The sequence below is a fragment of the Orbicella faveolata genome, unplaced genomic scaffold, assembly GCF_042242905.1.
Source record: "Orbicella faveolata isolate gen_17 unplaced genomic scaffold, um_ofav_v1 contig_14, whole genome shotgun sequence".
In the NCBI taxonomy this organism is placed as follows: domain Eukaryota; kingdom Metazoa; phylum Cnidaria; class Anthozoa; order Scleractinia; family Merulinidae; genus Orbicella; species Orbicella faveolata.
Genome location: NW_028301541.1, coordinates 6,826,204 through 6,843,758, shown reverse-complemented (window position 1 = coordinate 6,843,758; position 17,555 = coordinate 6,826,204). Strand labels below are relative to the sequence as shown.

The following is a 17,555-nucleotide window of genomic DNA, read 5'->3' as shown; positions in this document are numbered from 1 at the left end:
TTGATTCTACTTTGTTCACTCAGTAGTTACTGTCACGTTCGAATACTGCGTAGCATCGGTCACGCCAAAACACTGCAGACCGTGCAGACTGAGTAAGTTTCCCATACAAAGTCTTGTACGCGTTTGTCTATTGAATCAAAAGTCAAATACTGCGCTTGTGCAGCCTGTGGATAAATGACAGACTTTCAGATATATTTAACACTCTTTTGTAACTAGACCCAAAAAAAGGAGTCACAATGAAAAGCCCAAACAAGTGTCTGCAGTAACACAGCGGTCAAACGTCTGCGCATGTGCGAGCAATAGAGCAACTAAAAGGCGGCCAAAATATTTTCATGACACTGTTCTTTTCATGGGTCGTCGGTATCCTATAAATGACATTTTCCTCATTATTTATATATTTGTTTATGTTTTAGCCGGTACAATGAGAGCTAACAGAAATGACTTGAGAGTTAAAAATTGTTCTACCTTCTGCTTGTTGCAGGTCTTTCTTTTCCGTGGTATGTATTTTCCGTGCTCCTTGAATTTTTTGTCTGCCTCGACTTTGCATTTAGTGCACCAGTTTTTCCCAGGTTTGTAGTTTAGAAAAGATTCCCCCACCTGGTCAAAGACCAGGTACAGTCGGTTTGGGATCGGTATTTTGGCCAGCTATGCCCCCATGACGATGGACATGAACATCGTTTGTCGTTTCGATTCATCTCATTCCTGTGCTTCAGACAAATGAAGGATCCGGATGGAATCCCTCGGTCCTTGCCAAAATTTTTCCAGCTCGTCTGAGGCAAGCCGAATCACTGCAATTGTCTTTTTCTTCTCCCATTTTTCCTTCTTTTACACATCGTTTGTCGTCCGTTTCCGGCGTCACGCATCGTGTGATTAATAAAAACAAATAAAAATATACTACGCCGTCAGCTCGTAGCATGACACGGGTTTTAGGACTTATAAACTTTTTTGGTAAAGCTCAAAACAAAATGGTAAATCAACAGAATACCGGTAACTTAATAAACTTTGTGTCTGAAAAGTCTTAAGTTTTCCTTTTACCTGCTTTCTTTTCCTTTTACAGATTTCTATGAACTTTTCAATTGTTTTTCGTAAATTTTGCGTGACACCGGTTGTTTCCCATGTTTTCCTTCAAATTTTTGCGTGGGAAATTGGCGCACAGCTGCCAAAAAATGTACCAATTTGCGCATGCCCGACGTTTGACCGCGGTGTTGTCTGCAGTCTACACGGTCTGCACTGTTTTGGCGTGATCGATTCACGGCATTCGAACGTGAGAGTAGTGGACAAAGTCGACGCAAACAAATAAATTCAAGCACTTTTTAAAGGTAATGGAACTTGACTCTAGCTTCTAACTGTTCATGAAGACAGCCAATTTCACTTTACATTTTTGGGGATTGTTTATTTTGGGGTTGCCCATGGAAACTGTCAGTGGAGTTCAGTTGGTTTTACGACAAACATGCGGTCGGCATGTGCATGGAATTTAAGCTAATTTATAGCAGCGGCCAGGTCACGGAACATTAAACATTTCTTCTTTTAGAGGTTTTCAAATCTGGATCCTGCTTCTTTTGAAGGTTAATCCAAGAAGACGACTCTTCTATTAATATAAATATTCAGGTAAGTATCGGCTAACATACTTCAAGTTTGCAAATTTCACTGGAATTCGTTAACGGTCATTGACTTCAATTCTCAGCAAACAAAGTTATTGTGTCAAAATGCGCCCTTTAGCTCCTTTTTTGACCCTGTAAGATTTCATATCTGGAAATAGTTTCTTGCAATCATGGTTTCGGAGAGATATCACTAGAAATTGTTTCAAAATAACGAAGCGTTTGCTTTTCTTCAAGGTTTTCTTGCAGTAATCGGTTTCGTTACGCTCGGGTCAAAGGTCATGTTTTCAGGAAGAAGTGCTGCATTTAGTTCGCTATCTCAGCGCTCGCGATTTTATTTACCCAAAAATTTTATTTCACTAATTTGAAGAAGAAAGAATGCTTTTTCACACCAAACTAGTCGTTTTGGGAAAAGCCGTGTACCAGAATACCTTTTTAGCATTTGAAAATAGGCTAAATGTAGACCTCTTGTAAAGCTGTCTTGGGTCGTTAATTTAGAAAATCCGTCAAATATTTAAGTTCTAATCAAATCACAATCTATTTAGCTCTAAATAGACAAAAAAGGAAGTACAAATACGAAGTGCAATCAGTTTGTAATGAAGATTTTTACTTTTGAGTTTACGAGCCTCTGAATATGCCGCTCATTTTCGATGGATTTTGGCCGATTTGGGGCATCGAAACGAAAAAATTGCGGAAAAAAAAAATTTTTGATTTATTGAACTTAAAACGATATTTTTGTAACTAGTGCCCGTAGGGCTTCATTCTGGGCGAGTTTGAAGAAATTTCCAAGTCTAGTTGTTATTTAGGCGAAGCTGCTCTTAAGTATGTTCATCTCACATGTGCCAGACTGCCTTCTGAATGGGTTTTCATTTGTAATTATTATTGTGCTTGTCTTTGGGAATATCATTTCCAACATTATTAAATCCAAAACCGGATTTTGCATATTTCAATATGTGCATGTAATAAACAGATTAATTCAAAATCACTTGGATTATGGTGCATCAAAGGAACTGACGAATAGTCAAGAACCCTTATCCTGAGTGGATTCTTCGATTCTGCGATGCACCATGATCCGAGCAATCTTGGGTCTGTTTAGTACTGAAACGCAAAATCTACTATCCAATCTTTGATTTTCTCAAAGAAATGCGCCGTAAACTACACCTTAACCTAAGCATTCTACATTAGTTAATAGTTTGCATTACTTTGGGTCACCAAAGCAAGAATTTCTTAACCAAAATTAGAGCGAATAGAAAGGAAGTCACACTATGGAAACAGTTGAGCCGTGTTCCAGTATTGCAGTCATGCAGTAACCACAACAATGTCTGCTATATATTGTTTCGTTATGCACGACCTCCCTTATTTTAATCTCCTTGTAATATTTCATATTGTTACGCTATGCATGATGAAACACCGTATCGTGCAGTGCGAAAGTCCTCAGCAAAGACAACAAGCTTAAACAGAACTCCGTCTCATGGAGACTTTCCATAAATTAAGCTCGCAGAAAGCTCTTAAGAGTCACGAAGCGCGCACTTTACATGTAATAGTCAAAAGCACATTCAGTAAACTTATTCATAATCAAAAACGCATCTAAATCGAACAAACTTTAACTGCTTCACATATTGCAAATAATACTGAGCTCACCTGAAGCCACAGAAAGAAGTACCGCAATGAAAGCCACCCGGAAATACAGCTCGGATCCAAACTCCGCCATCTTTTGTTTAGTTACGGAATGCAATCGTACCCGTCTCGCTTGACTAGCCTTCCCCATAAAAACTTCACCTCATATTAAAGAACGGCCTCTGCTAGCAGCACAAAGTTGAACAGGAAAATTGTGGGGGTCTTTTGGCTATGATATTGGCCGTTGTTGATGCGTGAACAATTTTCGTCTTCCCCGATCTCCTGAAATAAGATTACTCCCAAAGGACTGGGCAAGGTGGATATCTGTTACATGCTTCCCGATATTCTTTGCGCTATGGCTATTTCAGCTTACTTACGTTTTGTTTTATTTCAGCATATTTCAGCAGATTATAAATGAAAGCCATCAAAGCATTGTTTTATCTGACACATTCTACAACGGTGTCTTTTAACAAGTTAACTGGGTTCAAAACATTGACAGAAGCCACGCGATGGCTTTGTTTGCCAAATGTTTGCTCCCTTTTGCCCACTTTGAAATCGCTAAATTATTCATGACCTCGTTTCAGCCGAAGTTTAGGCAACGGCGAATTTTGCAGCAAACGCATTCTACAGATATAGAAAGAATTCCGCAATAAACCTACTTAGTATATTACAAAGTTAACTTTTAGCCACAAATTAAATATGTTTACTGAAAAAGTTTTCGGCTAAAAAATTTTGATATATATAGAGAAAATTTAAGGCAAATTTTTAATTTATATATATACCCCCTTTCAGCAAAGTGAGCCATCAGACAAAAGGAAGTAACGTCAGGTATTTTTATTAACAACTTGACCATATTTTTACTTCCTGAGACCGATCGCGAAAATATTCACGTACAAACTCTTATAGTCCTTAGACCCTCCTTATACTAAGTATTTTAGTCATGACCGATCATCTCACACCTGGAGCTCAGTGGGCCGCCTATCATCACGAAAAGAAATCGAGAGCGCCGGATAATTGCTGCCACAGTGAGTGAGCCTGAATTGAAGCGCACGAACAAGGCAGTAGCGGTAAGATCAAAGGCGCAAGGAATTGTGGTTATGGGCGAATGGAAAAATTAACATGCGCATTAACCTTTGGAAAGTCAGAGGGCTTTCCATCCATGGTAAAGTAACGATTATCAAGGCCTTTTTGCTTTCAAAAATGATATACCCGAGTTCTGTGTTAACTACTCCACCTACAATTATACAGGAATTTAATACTCTACTGATTCATTTCCTATGGAACGGAAAAGATAAGGTTACTAGACGCTCCACTTATTCGCCCTACGATTCTGGCGGTATCAACATGGTTGATTATGAAAACATGGTTAAAGCCTTAAGGTTAAGTTGGTTAAAAAGAATAATTGATGTATTGGATCGGACAACACAGGGTACGATGAAGTAATGGGAAGACGGGGGCTCGGTAAGATGAATGAAAATGGTGAGCGCTTTGCAGATGCATGTGCTTTAAACAACATGGTGATTGGAGGCAGTGTGTTTCCGCACAAGAGGATACACAAGGCAACATGGATGTCCCCGGACCTTATAACAGAGAACCAGATCGACCGCATCTGTATTGCAAAGAAGTTCAGAAGATCGCTAGAAGACGTCCGGGTCAAGAGAGGAGCAGATGCTGCATCGGATCATCATCTAGAAGTTGCCAAACTAAAGCTTAAGCTGATAAGGAATGGAACAGGTCAAGAAAGAAGAAGAGCACGATATAATGTGGATTTCCTGAGGGATGTAAGTATGGCAGAGAGATTCAGAGTGACACTGTCCAATAGATACCAAATCCTACAGGAGTTGCATGAGGACGATGAGGGTTTGGACATTAATTCGCAATGGAAGGATATAAAGGAGGCAGTTAACTATGCTTGCGAAGAAGTGGTGGGCCGAAGAAAACCTGAACAGAAGGAATGGCTTTCGGCAGAGACACACCAGAAGATACAGGAAAGGAAAACTAAGAAGGCGGCAATTAACAACTGCCGAACAAGGGCAGCAAAGAAAGAAGCGCAGAAACAATAGGCTAAAGTGAACAGTGAAGTAAGGAGAAATATTAGAACAGATAAGAGGAACTTTGTGGATAGAATGGCCCAGGAAGCAGAGGATTGAGGCGGTAGCAAGTGGGAACATGAAACAGCTTTATGGCATAACCAAGAAGCTTGCAGGAAAATTTGGACGAACAGAACGTCCGGTCAAAGATAAGAACGCAAGTGTCTTGATGGGTGCGGATAAGCAGCTAAGTAGATGGGCAGAACACTTTGAGGAGCTTCTTAACAGACCAGCTCCAGCAAATACACCAGACATCCCCGCCGCAGAGGAAGACCTGCCAATTAATTGTGGTAAGCCCACCAGGGAAGAAATCAGGAAGGCCATCAAACAACTGAAGAATGGCAAGGCAGCAGGCACAGATGAGATTCCAGCGGAAGCACTCAAGGTAGATCAAGAGATGCTTGCAGAGATGCTCTATGGATTGTTTGAGAAAATCTGGGAAGAAGAAGAGATCCCTTCAGAATGGAAGGAAGGACTCCTGATCAAGATCCCCAAGAAAGGAGACCTTGGCCTGTGTTCAAATTATAGAGGGATCACACTCCTGTCTGTGCCAGGGGAAAGTACTGAACACAGTCATCTTGGAAAGGTTGAAAGGGCCGGTAGATCTCAGCCTCCGGGATCAGCAAGCCGGCTTCAGGCCAGGCAGGTCATGTACTGACCAGATCACAACACTGCGAATTATAGCGAAACAATCAATTGAATGGAACTCCCCCCTTAACGCAAATTTTGTCGACTACGAGAAGGCTTTCGATAGCCTGGACAGGGAGACATTATGGAAGCTGCTCCGACATTATGGTGTACCCATGAAGTTCGTCAATCTGATTCGGAACTCTTATGAGGGTTTGTCTTGCAGAGTGGTTCACGAGGGGCAACTGACAGAGAAGTTTGAGGTTAAGACCGGGGTGAGGCAGGGATGCTTGCTGTCACCCTTTCTGTTTATCTTGGCTATAGATTGGATCATGAGAGCTGTCACAAACCAGAAAAGAAACGGGATCCAGTAGACCTTGTGGTCGCAGTTGGACGACCTGGACTTTTCGGACGATCTAGCGCTTCTGTCACACAATCATCAGCAGATGCAGGAAAAAACATCGGACCTGCATCACACCTCAATGCAAGTAGGACTGACGCTTAATAAACAGAAGACAAAGATCATGAGGATCAATGCAGGCACTGATGAGCCAGTCAAAATTGAAGGGGAGGAACTAGAGGAAGTTGAGTCTTTTACCTATTTAGGCAGTGTAATGGACAAAAGTGGGGGAACAGACGCAGATGTGAAAACTAGGATCGGCAAGGCACGACCAGCATTTAACATGCTAAAAAAGGTCTGGAGCTCCAGAGAAATCGGTACATCCACCAAGGTACGTTTGTTTAACTCAAACGTTAAGTCGGTATTGTTGTATGGAGTAGAAACATGGCGGACAACCAAGGCATCGATGAAGAAGATCCAGACCTTTATTAATCAGTGCTTACGTAGAATCCTAAGAATCCATTGACGAGAGACTATCAGCAATGAGAACCTATGGGCAAGGACGCAGCAAACTCCAGTGGAAGATGACATCCGACGAAGGAGATGGAGCTGGCTTGACCATACGCTACGTAAACCACCTAGTAGCATTGGCCGTCAAGCCCTGAACTAAAACCCCCAAGGTTAAAGAAAGAGAGGGAGACCACGGAACACCTGGCGGCGGGAGCTTAAAAAGGACATTAAAAGGACTGGACACACATGGAAACAACTTGAAAGGATAGCTCAGGACAGAGGAGACTGGAGAGTTGTTATTGGTGGCCTATGTTCCGGGAGGAGTAAAGGGCCAAATTAAGTAAGTAGCAGTTTTTGGAAACTTTATCTCAATGATCTCTTAAGTAGTCACGGGGGGTTATTTGAATTTAATTGTAACCATGCTGTTGATAAATTTTAATTTAAAAATATTTTACCTGATTTCTATTATGAATTGTTATTATCAATGGTAGTCAGAATTACGAGACCTTGTTGATTGTAATAGCGAATATAAATATAATATATGGAATAACAGAGAAATTAAGATTGACGGTCAAAGTGTGTTTTATAAACAATATATTTCAAAAGGTATTAAGTATACCAAAGATCTACTTTATAATGACAAATATTGACTCCTTTGACACTTTTGAACGAGAAAGGTTTTTGAATTTTAATTTCTTGACCTGGACAGGATTGAGACACGCAGTGCCACTGAATCTACGTACACATCCACCTTCTTTTACCGTCGTTCTTGATCCTGAGAACTGTAAATGCTGTGACTATTATAGCTTTTTGATAAAGTTTAAGTATGAAAAGCCAAAGAAAAGGGCCAAGATAGCGGAAGAATTTGATTTGTAAGATAACTGTATTGCAGAAGTCTTTACGTTGCCCATAAGAGTTTCTAGCGAACCCTACTTAAGATCTCTGAAATATAAAGTACTGAACTCCATTCTTTTTACCAATGAAATCCTTTTTAATATAGGCTATATTCCAAGCCCTAACTGTTCCTTTTGTCAAGATACCAAAGAAACTAGAAACTATGTATTATTTACTTGTCTCTTTTCGTACTCCTTTTGGATGGATGTTACTGCCCACATTTTGAATAATATTAGTAGTTGCAGATGTCTCTTACTAAGTGACGTTGTCATAGGAATCTTGAGGGAGGGGATGGATCTGGTCAATTATGTACTAATTGAAGGTAAGAGCTATTTATGGAGTTGTAGGCATAAAGATATTAAACCGTCGATTAGTCACTTTAAGAGAATTCTTGAAAACAAGTACGAAACGGAAAAATATATTGCTTTCAAATCTAATAGAATTATAAATTACACCCGTGATAAATGGAATCCTATGAAGAATTGTCTTAAAGTGGTGATAATTAATTCTCCACTTTTAGTTAACTATATGGAACTACCTTGTAAGTAATTTAATTCACAAACATACATAAAAATAATGCATACAAGTAATTTAATTAGTGGTGATAAGTAAGTCTTCATTTCTGGTTAATTATGGAATATTTATCTTGTAAGTAATTTTAATAAGAACATATACAAAACTTTGTATGTAAGAAGTTTAAACATTCAATAAAGGAGGAAAAAAAAACCTGCACTGTTTTCCGTGGGTTCTCTCGCGTTAAAGACTGTTCGGAGGTGAGGTTTTCTCAGCTGTGTAAATTGCTCTGTTTTTTTTTTTTACCCTTATTTTGTGTAAAAACAAAATTTTGATTTATACCAGGCATCTGTTTTATAGTTTGAACAGAGTTCCCTCTGATCATCAAGTGTTATTTGCGATCTGATGAAGTTAATATTATTTTCAGAGTCACAGATTTTAGCCGTACCGTTTATACATTTTATCTGCACAACTTTACTCAACATTTTGGAAATCACACGGGGGAAGAATTACGGCTTGTTGTTGTCATTAAAAATCTCGAACGGGAAGTCATTCAGCCGTGAGCTAAAACCTTCTGGAATGTTGTATTGCTCATGTAATATTCGAATTTAGAAACCTTGCAACAATGCTATTTAATTCCTTTCAGAAGTTTCTGGAAACTCCAGGACTCGCACTTCTATAAGAGCGTGAGTTTCGTCCGTAAGAGAACAATGAAAATGTAATGAGGCTTAGTGCTGCATGCAGCCGAGTGCTGTAATCCGAGAAGTTGAATAAACCAGTTTGTTACTGTTACCGACAATCCTGAGTTCTGTATGGGAACAACCCTTCTCTGCATCGACACTCTTTACATCCTTCTTCCCTTCGGCAGCATTTTGTGCCATTTAGGTAAACTAGTCTACTTGTTTTGGTACATGGTAGATCTACTAGTCGTTCAACATGTTATCTAAATACTCTTTACAGACAATTCGACGACGCAAAGAAGCGGCCGGCATTTTGACAACCACGCACTGCTAGGCTACTCACTAAACTTACTCACTATCTGCAACAAAATATGCCGGCATTCAAATCAGAATGCCAGTAGATTTACAACAATCATAATTATTCTTGCTTTTTGATTGGTCGTTACTTATGATCTATTGGAGGACAGACACAGATGACGTCATCAACATTCTTTTTTGTTTCTCTTCTGTAGAAAACAAGTAGATTCCATGTTGCCTGGCGTTTGTTCAGTAAAAGATCATAGATAATCAAAATATGGTTAGACTTCAATGACACACTCGGCTATCGTGTGCCACTTTCTAGTTCTTACCACATTTTGACGTCATCTGTGATCTATTAATCAACAGACGCACGGCAACAAGGAATCTACTTGCTAAATCGAAACCCGAGCTCGCCGTTTAATTAATTTACACGGCCCCTGTTAAGCCTAACGAATTGCGCTCTCACCTGATAGTCGGTCAGTGGGTTATGCTAACATCTGAAAGTACGTTCATGGGGCATGTTATCGCCTGATCACGTCCAGGCCGAGAAGCTCGAACCAAGTGGTCAGTCTCGTCCAATAATGACGACTGGTGGAGATGGCCTCTACAGACGAGCACATCTTTTTTGTTTTGTTTTATTTTTTGTAATTTTCTACGAGCACGCCTTCTGATCAATTTAAACACATCAGATCACAAAAAAAGAAAAAAATTAAGTCTAAAACTATGAGCGCTTTCCATTCAATGAAAAATTCCGGTTTTCTTTGGTTGAGTGGAAATCGCCCCATGACAACTGATAGAAAGGAGCACGTCAGCCAATCAAAATGGATTCTTTGCAATAGGATTATTGTATAATTTATGTTGCTTTCGGTGAGGTCTTTTAACGGACCATTAGCAGGCCTTAGGAGAGTGAATAAAAAAATGCAATGTCATTGTAAAATTAGAAATTGCAGCGAAACGGTTGTGAAAAGTAGTAGCTTACAAAGTCATGTGTTTATATTTCTAAAATACAATGCACTAGTATTTGGTATCTCCAAATAATAGTCTAATTTCAATATTCCACAATTTACTAACATTTTAATGTCCAGAAATATTCTATTATCTACAAATATGATATTGCCTAGAAATATTTTCTTGTCCACGACTATTTTAGCTACGAATTTTCTATTGCTTACAAATATTTTATAAACTAATAATATTCTATTGTCTTTGACTATTCTTTATACGAATGTTCTCTTAGGCCTACCGAAAAATATGCCACTCTCTTGAAGTATTCTTTTAGTTACAAATAATCTTTTCTTGCATATATTCCATTGTCTACAAAAATTATATTATAAAAAATCATTCTATTACATGAAAATAATACGTTACCTAAAATAACTTAAGACCACCTACAAATATCCTATTGGATACAAATATTTCATTAAGAGCAAAAATTCTATTATTTTCAAAGTAGTCTATTTTTTTACTTACAAATATTGTTACTTGCAAATATTGTATCATCTATATATATTCTATTACCTACATATATTCCATTGTCTACAAATATTCTATTGCCAACAAATGATCTATTGACTACAAATATTTCATTACCTGCGAATACTGTATTCTACAAATAATCTATTACTTACTAAAATTATAATACCGACAAATATCTTATTACCTACAAATAGTGTTGTCTTGAACTATTCTGTTACGTACTTATATTTTTGTTTTTTTACATAGTTAATGGAGGGAAATGGTTATGAAACCTGGCAAAGTTCTTTGTTGTATGTTTTTCTTGGCTATTTTGGGAGTTGACCCTGCACAAAACCTGGCAAAAATACAAAAGGTGGTTACGTGTGCTCATTCAACTAACTATTAGAAGCATTGCGATTATGTAACCCATGCATAGTCTATGAGCATAAAACAAAAGACGTGCAGGGTCAAGGACTTTCCAACATTAATCTTAGCCTGTTTGTTTTGCTTCTTTGATGTTTACCTGGCTTCTTAACCATTTCCTCCTATGACCATGTTTTTTTTACAAACATTCTCTTACTTGCAAAGTTACTATACTATTACATAAAGTTAAATGAGACAGTGAGCCTGAGGCACAAGTGCCAACGGGATTGGAAAACGAAATCATTAGCCATAGCAACTTTTAACTTAACATTTATTTTAACTTTTAATATTTATTTACGCAGGGCCCCGCTGAAGTGGACTCCCTGTTTAACTATTTTAATCATTATCATTATCATTATCATTATCATTATCATTATAGCAAAATATGAGATTGCTAACCAAAATGGTGAAAAAAGTGACACTGTAATTACACATATGATCGACTTTTTGCACACTAGCTAACGTAGTAAATGGTTAGATCTCTCTAAAAAGAACTATTGTTGTTCTATTAATCGTTTCAGTAATCAGTTCTTTTAACAACTTCTGAGAATTTGGTGGTATGTCAAGACAAAGTAACATTGCTGATTATCCTTATTCCCATGACCTTTGCTTGATAATGTATTGGTGCTGTCATGAGAAATTAGATTTTGATCGCTCCTGTGATTTAAAGAGCTTACCGAGACAATCACACCAGACCAACTATGCCTAGTAGATAATCAAATATAGAAGGTTACAAGAGAAGTTTTGTTTCCTTTGGAAACCTCATTCGAGGTGAAGCACATTCAGGCAGAAGATACGTGATGTGACATATTTACATAGTACCCCCGGTAGTTGCACTGCGTGAATAGGCTCTTTCCAAGCTTTCCTATTATATTCCTCTGTTTCAAAGAGCGGAAACAACTCAACACGAGGCATTTCCTATTTCAAGGTAAATTTCTTCCTGTCCGTCTTTTCCTTCGTTAAATCCCACATTGTAATATTCGGTATCCTCATCTTTGCCCTGTAGACTTTTGAACTCAGGAGGACCAGGTGACTGCCCTTCCAAAGGCCTGGGACGGAGTTCCATGTATGAACTTGGCTCTGACATGTGCTGATCACGTGGTGAAACACTTTGACATCCGTTATCGGCGATGGACTTGTCCGCAGTCGTTGCTCTGTTTTCAGGCAAAGCTCGTCTTAGCCGCCGTATCAACACACCATTTACAACAAGCGAGATGAAAACAATACAGGATAAAGTGATAACCGTAGCATAGAAAACGCTTTTTCCATCTGTCAAAGAGTAACAATAGATCGAAATAAACACAGGTTTTATTTTTCGCGCAATATTCTCGGCAGGAAGTCTCCCAGAACTCGAAAAAGTTGTGGGAACACTTGCCTATGCTCGTGTTCTCACAGCACTTCTCATTCTCCGAAACTTCCACTCTTGTTTCTGTAACTCGTAGAAACGAGAAAATGTGTTTTCTAACTCATTTCTTAACTAATGAACTTTCCGGTGACGGGAAGAACATAGTCTTACTGCTCCAATGGTTTCACAAGGTGCATCAAAATAATAAAGGTATCTTAGGTATCTTCTTAGGTTAGTTTTCACTTGATAAGATGATATACAAGGAATGTGAAGTGGCTTATCTGGAGTTTTTAAGTAAATATCTCTCTGAGTCTAAACAGCCCATACTTCACTGCCAGGGCTTGTTGAGCTGAAAAGTCACTGTTACATCGAAATGATTGAAGTAGCTACCCTGAAAGAGTTACAGTGAAGCATCAGTGATTCAAATTCGGTAGGAAGTGTCCTTAAAAACTCCAGGGAAGAGCTGGCTAATAAATTGCTTATACTCGAGTGAGCTGAATCATCCACGTCCTACTCGAAAAAATCTAAAACACATGAATAACCACAAGAAAAGAAAAGTGGTTTGTACCTCTGTCCCTGACCTGGTTGTAACATTATTCAGTAGATACGTGACTATCGAGTAGATAGCGTACTCTGTTTTAACAACATTTACCAACTGCTTGCACCTACATGAAAACGCAGACGATGAAGACTTGTGACCCTCTGACAAGGTGATTTTGTAAGCTGTGGAACCAAAGCTGTTTGTAGCATGGCACACATACATCCCATAATCCTCTGCATCACGAGGCGTGAGAACAATGATGTTGTTCATGATTTTGATGTCATCACTACCTGGGACCTGACCATTCTTTGTCCAAGAGTAATTAAAAGGACTGCCACTGGTTGCATGGCAAGATAAAGTACAAAGGGTTTGCATTTCACATATCACTGAAGATGGGGAAACTTCTCTAGCTATTGTGGGTGGAACTGTGCATCAAAAAAGAAGAAAAAAAAAATCAAAACTGCAAAACAACGTCATTAGAAGAACTACGCCAAAACCCATTTTTATAAACCTTTTTAAACTAAAAGTTGCAACTGCTTCAATAGACTACGATAGTGCGACACTTATATTTTTATACTACGAGCAAATCCCTGGGAGTAAAGAAAGCGAGCCAACAAACTCCACCCACATAATGTGATGTTCCTCTCATAGTAGAAAGTGGGGTGATAAGAGGAAGGCTCGCAATTTTCCATACGTTTCCTTAAAAGTTTTAAAACCTGAGAACATCCATAGAGTGAGCTAGAGATACGAGCCTCCTTCCGGTCCATCCAATGTCGTTTCACAATTTTTTCAGAGGATTAACGATGGATTAAGCCAAAACTCTGCTTATAACAGTTGTATAAATTCTTTAAATTTTGTTATTATCTCTTTTCTAGTCGGTGCATCTTACCAGCGACTATCACTGCTGTAGATGTACGGCTTTCTCCAAACTTGTTGGATGCTTTACATTGATAAACACCACTGTCAACAGGAAGCACGTCTTTAATAACAAGGATACGACCACCGTTCTTGAACTGAGCCCGTGGTATAGAGCTATTTCCATTTTTAGTCCACGTAACAGAAGGTTCAGGATCTCCGGTGACCTCACACGTCAACAATACCAGTTCGCCAACCGGTAAAATTGATTTTTCTGGTAGTTTCTTGACAGCAGGTTTCTCTAAGAGTTTAAGAACAAAGGTTTTAATTTACCGAACGTATCCGCAATATAGGGAGAGCTGTATACTGACCACCAAGGAAACCTCTTTTTTGGCCTACGGTATCTTCTCCATCCTCTCCCCAAGTACAACTAGCCGACACGGTTACCGAACTCATCTTATTAGGCGACAGGACTGCCACGTTTAAATGTCCACATCAGTTTACAATCTTGCATTCTATTCCTTATGAATCTGTCTAAATTTTTTTTTGGTTCAAAATTCAACCACTTTGATTTTAATTTGGTTTTGTTTCAGGCTATTACAGTGAACCTGGCACAATGCAAATGCAAAATATAAAACCACAGATAAATATTTAACACAACACATATCCAACAAGAAGAAACAACGAATTTTATTCTCCAATACCTTTGGTCTTTATCTCTACGAAGTTGCTCGAAATATACAGCACCTACAAAGATAAATACATTTAACAAATCGGATGTGTTTTAGCGTGGTCCGCATCCTTATCGACAACAATACCCATCATCACAGTGGTCAACAATATGATCACATCGCTCAGTTTTGCAAGCCAGATGTGATTGCTTACCTGTCAAACAGACAACAATCGCAAAAATATCAACCCTCTTATTGCGAAAGTTTTCTTACGGATTTAGCGCCCACTGGGATCTAACGAAAACTATGCAAAGCGATATTCGTTTTTTTTTAATCTCGCCTTCTTAAAACGATTAACGTTAACCTATACATATGCTTGCAACAATGCCTTGTTTCCACCGCTTAAGTCTTTTAATTCATGTGCAAGTACGTGTATATGAACAGTTTATGTTGAAAACGTTTACCTTTGAACATGTATATCTATCATTTATGGGATCTGATCGCAAAGATTTGTTGATGCCTTACTTGCCGAAAAAGTCACCGTGCACAGATGGTATTGTGACATTAATTACCGCACGTACAAAATTCAATTCAGCTCTTTGGCCATTGTTAAAACTTGTAGAAAGACTAGAAAGGCACGAAGGATGAGTATTCCCAAGAAACGAAACTGACAATAAAACACACTAATGCAGCATTACATTTAACAACTTGACTTGTTTGTAACGTTTAACTTGAGTCGGGATTATGCATCTATGATTTTGACAGTTACCACTGGCATCAATAAGCAAAACTGTAGTTATAAATGATAAGAGGTGGTTACAATACCTCAGTAACAAAAGCCCTAAGGAACACTCTGTAGTTGGTATTTGGCTGGAGTGGTTTGTTGTAATACTGCTCGTTGTTATCACAGCTTCTCTTACTTCTTGTTTTACTATTTGATTGTGCTCCACTTCCAACAATAAATTCCTGGTAATTATCAAAGTCGTTTCCACTAAACTGGAAAGTCACATAAGCTGCAGGAACTAGAGATTCGTGTGCTTCATCATATGTCACCAGATCCTGTGGTGTAAAACTTTCTGGCGAGTATACTACACCAGAATAGTGTGAGCTAACCATTATGACGATGACTTGAAAGAATCTGCAAGATTGCGACAATGAACTTGTAATTCACCAAGAACAAGACTAGAAAAACAGATATATTGGTGTGAAACGAAGTAATGTACACCTGGTAAATGAAGAGTAATTGTAGTGCGAAGCATGATCAGTGCAACCATCAACATTTCAGAAATCTGGATAAAAGTTGCAAACTCTGCCAATCTGAGAAATACTATACTTTACGGTAATCTTTACTGAAGTGCTCTCGTCCACTTAGTTTATTATTCGTGAAAATCGTAACCGTGAAACTGCCATGGAACTGTTGAACTTGTTCACCCAGTATGGGCTGTACTACCCATGAATGTAATAACAATTATAGGACTAATACCAACAGCAAACAATGTAGGTAGGGCAAGTAGGTAAAGTTTGCGTGTGAGCCCAGTGGCCAATCAGGCCGGAGCTTATCTCTGGTGTCCGTAACATGAAGCGACTAGGACAATTTCTACTTCCCCTTGGATTGGATACCAGTCCATTGCATGGCTACCCCCAGAATTAACTTCGCATGTACCCATTTGTACAACTGGTGGACAGAGGAACTGTGAGAGTAAAGTGTCTTGCCCAAGAACACAATACAAAGACCCCTAGGAAATAAACTATTGGTACCACCCAGTATTCATTAGAAGTATTAGTATTAATCACCTTTTCCAATTGAAATAACGAAAGTTGTCAACCAAGATATAATAACACGTACACTTACTTTCCCACTAAGAGCGTTTACCTGTAAATATAGCCTGGAGACGTGTAAAATAACCGCAAAAAACATGGACATGGCCAGTGAAACTTATGCTTAAGAGTCAATCAGATTTTGCTTTTAAACAAACGGCGACAATGATAGTTTGACACCCTATCCGACACTATTTCTATTTGTGTTAGGCTTTTTCAGTCGTTTGAAAGCCATTGTTGTCAGCTTTAGAAGGGTACATGCATGTATACATATGCAACCAATAATCCCTACTGAAAAGCTTGCTCATGATCCGGTTATTTAAATCAATTAAATGAGAAAGTGCATTGAGCTGTGCGACACCAAAAGACATGAAATCCCTCATACAAACTTTGTAGCAACCAATATATAATGTACTTCTAAGAAACTGTCTTTCCATGAGTGCCAAAGGTCTTCCAGGAAAATTTAGCTTAGTACTTTCCTTGTCCACAACGAAGATACAAGAACTTGAAAGACAAAGATAAATTTTGAGCTCACTGCAGAAGAACTTGGGTGCAGCACTCTGAAAGTTTGCGGTTTAGATACTCTCCCAATGTTATTACATTTATTTCAAGAAGAAACGTTGCTCTTTCATTTTCCCAGCCCTGTTCCCCAAGGTTACATTTCCAGAACACCGGGCCAAGAACTAACGTACAAAACTTTCACTAGACCTACATTATGGCCACGTTTAGGAATTTGCGATTCTTTTCCATTTTGCAAGACTTCAGGAAATATTTACGGACGCCTCTTATTTAATTATACATACTTTGCATTTGCTGGAAAGCGTGGCAATGTTATTTTTGCTGTTAAACCTGCTTTGGTTGAATTCAAAGGAAAAGATGGCGAGGAAGGCCTTTCTTTGGACCATCTCATACCTGTGGAAGAAAAAGTCAGGTTCAGGTCAGCTGGACATCAAGAACCAACAGTGCAAACTGTCAACTCCCGAAAATTGTGCCTTCGTGAAATTTCACACCATTTTGATCGTCTATGTCCTTGGCAACCATGACTGAATGTACATAAGCAGTGAATCTTACCTTCACGTTCCTGAAAGGCTTTTTCTAATACATATGTTTGCATCGGGCAGGGGGCTAGGACTAGCATTTCAGTTGACATCAAAACATGTCATGAAAACAAGGTTTGTAGATGCGAAACAGAGAAGGCCTACTCTGGGACCTTAAGTCGCCGAAACTTTGGGCGACTTCGGGCGATTTGAGGCGACCTTAAGCTACTTAAGCAAAATT

The 17,555-nt window shown here is 38.8% G+C and overlaps 2 protein-coding genes and 1 pseudogene across 6 annotated transcripts in view; 1 reads left to right on the top strand and 2 right to left on the bottom strand.

The window, feature by feature from the left end:
- LOC110048019 (receptor-type tyrosine-protein phosphatase delta-like) overlaps positions 1 to 3,534 on the bottom strand; it is a 65,263-nt gene extending 61,729 nt beyond the window's left edge. For all 4 annotated transcript variants that reach the window (XM_089287410.1, XM_089287409.1, XM_089287412.1 and 1 more), the window contains exon 1: positions 3,240 to 3,534. In XM_089287410.1, coding sequence (XP_089143536.1) covers positions 3,240 to 3,366 — 127 coding nt within the window. In that variant the 5' untranslated portion in view covers positions 3,367 to 3,534. The remainder of the gene's footprint in view (positions 1 to 3,239) is intronic.
- A 1,090-nt stretch (positions 3,535 to 4,624) lies between these two features.
- Positions 4,625 to 7,122, top strand: LOC149113768 (uncharacterized; annotated as a pseudogene).
- A 3,101-nt stretch (positions 7,123 to 10,223) lies between these two features.
- Positions 10,224 to 17,555, bottom strand: part of LOC110047982 (uncharacterized) — a 41,006-nt gene continuing 33,674 nt past the window's right edge. For both annotated transcript variants that reach the window (XM_089287423.1, XM_089287422.1), the window contains 6 exons: positions 17,081 to 17,189; positions 15,285 to 15,597; positions 14,493 to 14,535; positions 13,823 to 14,089; positions 13,062 to 13,358; positions 10,224 to 12,316 (listed from right to left, as the gene is read on the bottom strand). In XM_089287423.1, the coding sequence (XP_089143549.1) occupies positions 11,949 to 12,316; positions 13,062 to 13,358; positions 13,823 to 14,089; positions 14,493 to 14,535; positions 15,285 to 15,597; positions 17,081 to 17,189 (1,397 nt within the window). In that variant the 3' untranslated portion in view covers positions 10,224 to 11,948. The remainder of the gene's footprint in view (positions 12,317 to 13,061; positions 13,359 to 13,822; positions 14,090 to 14,492; positions 14,536 to 15,284; positions 15,598 to 17,080; positions 17,190 to 17,555) is intronic.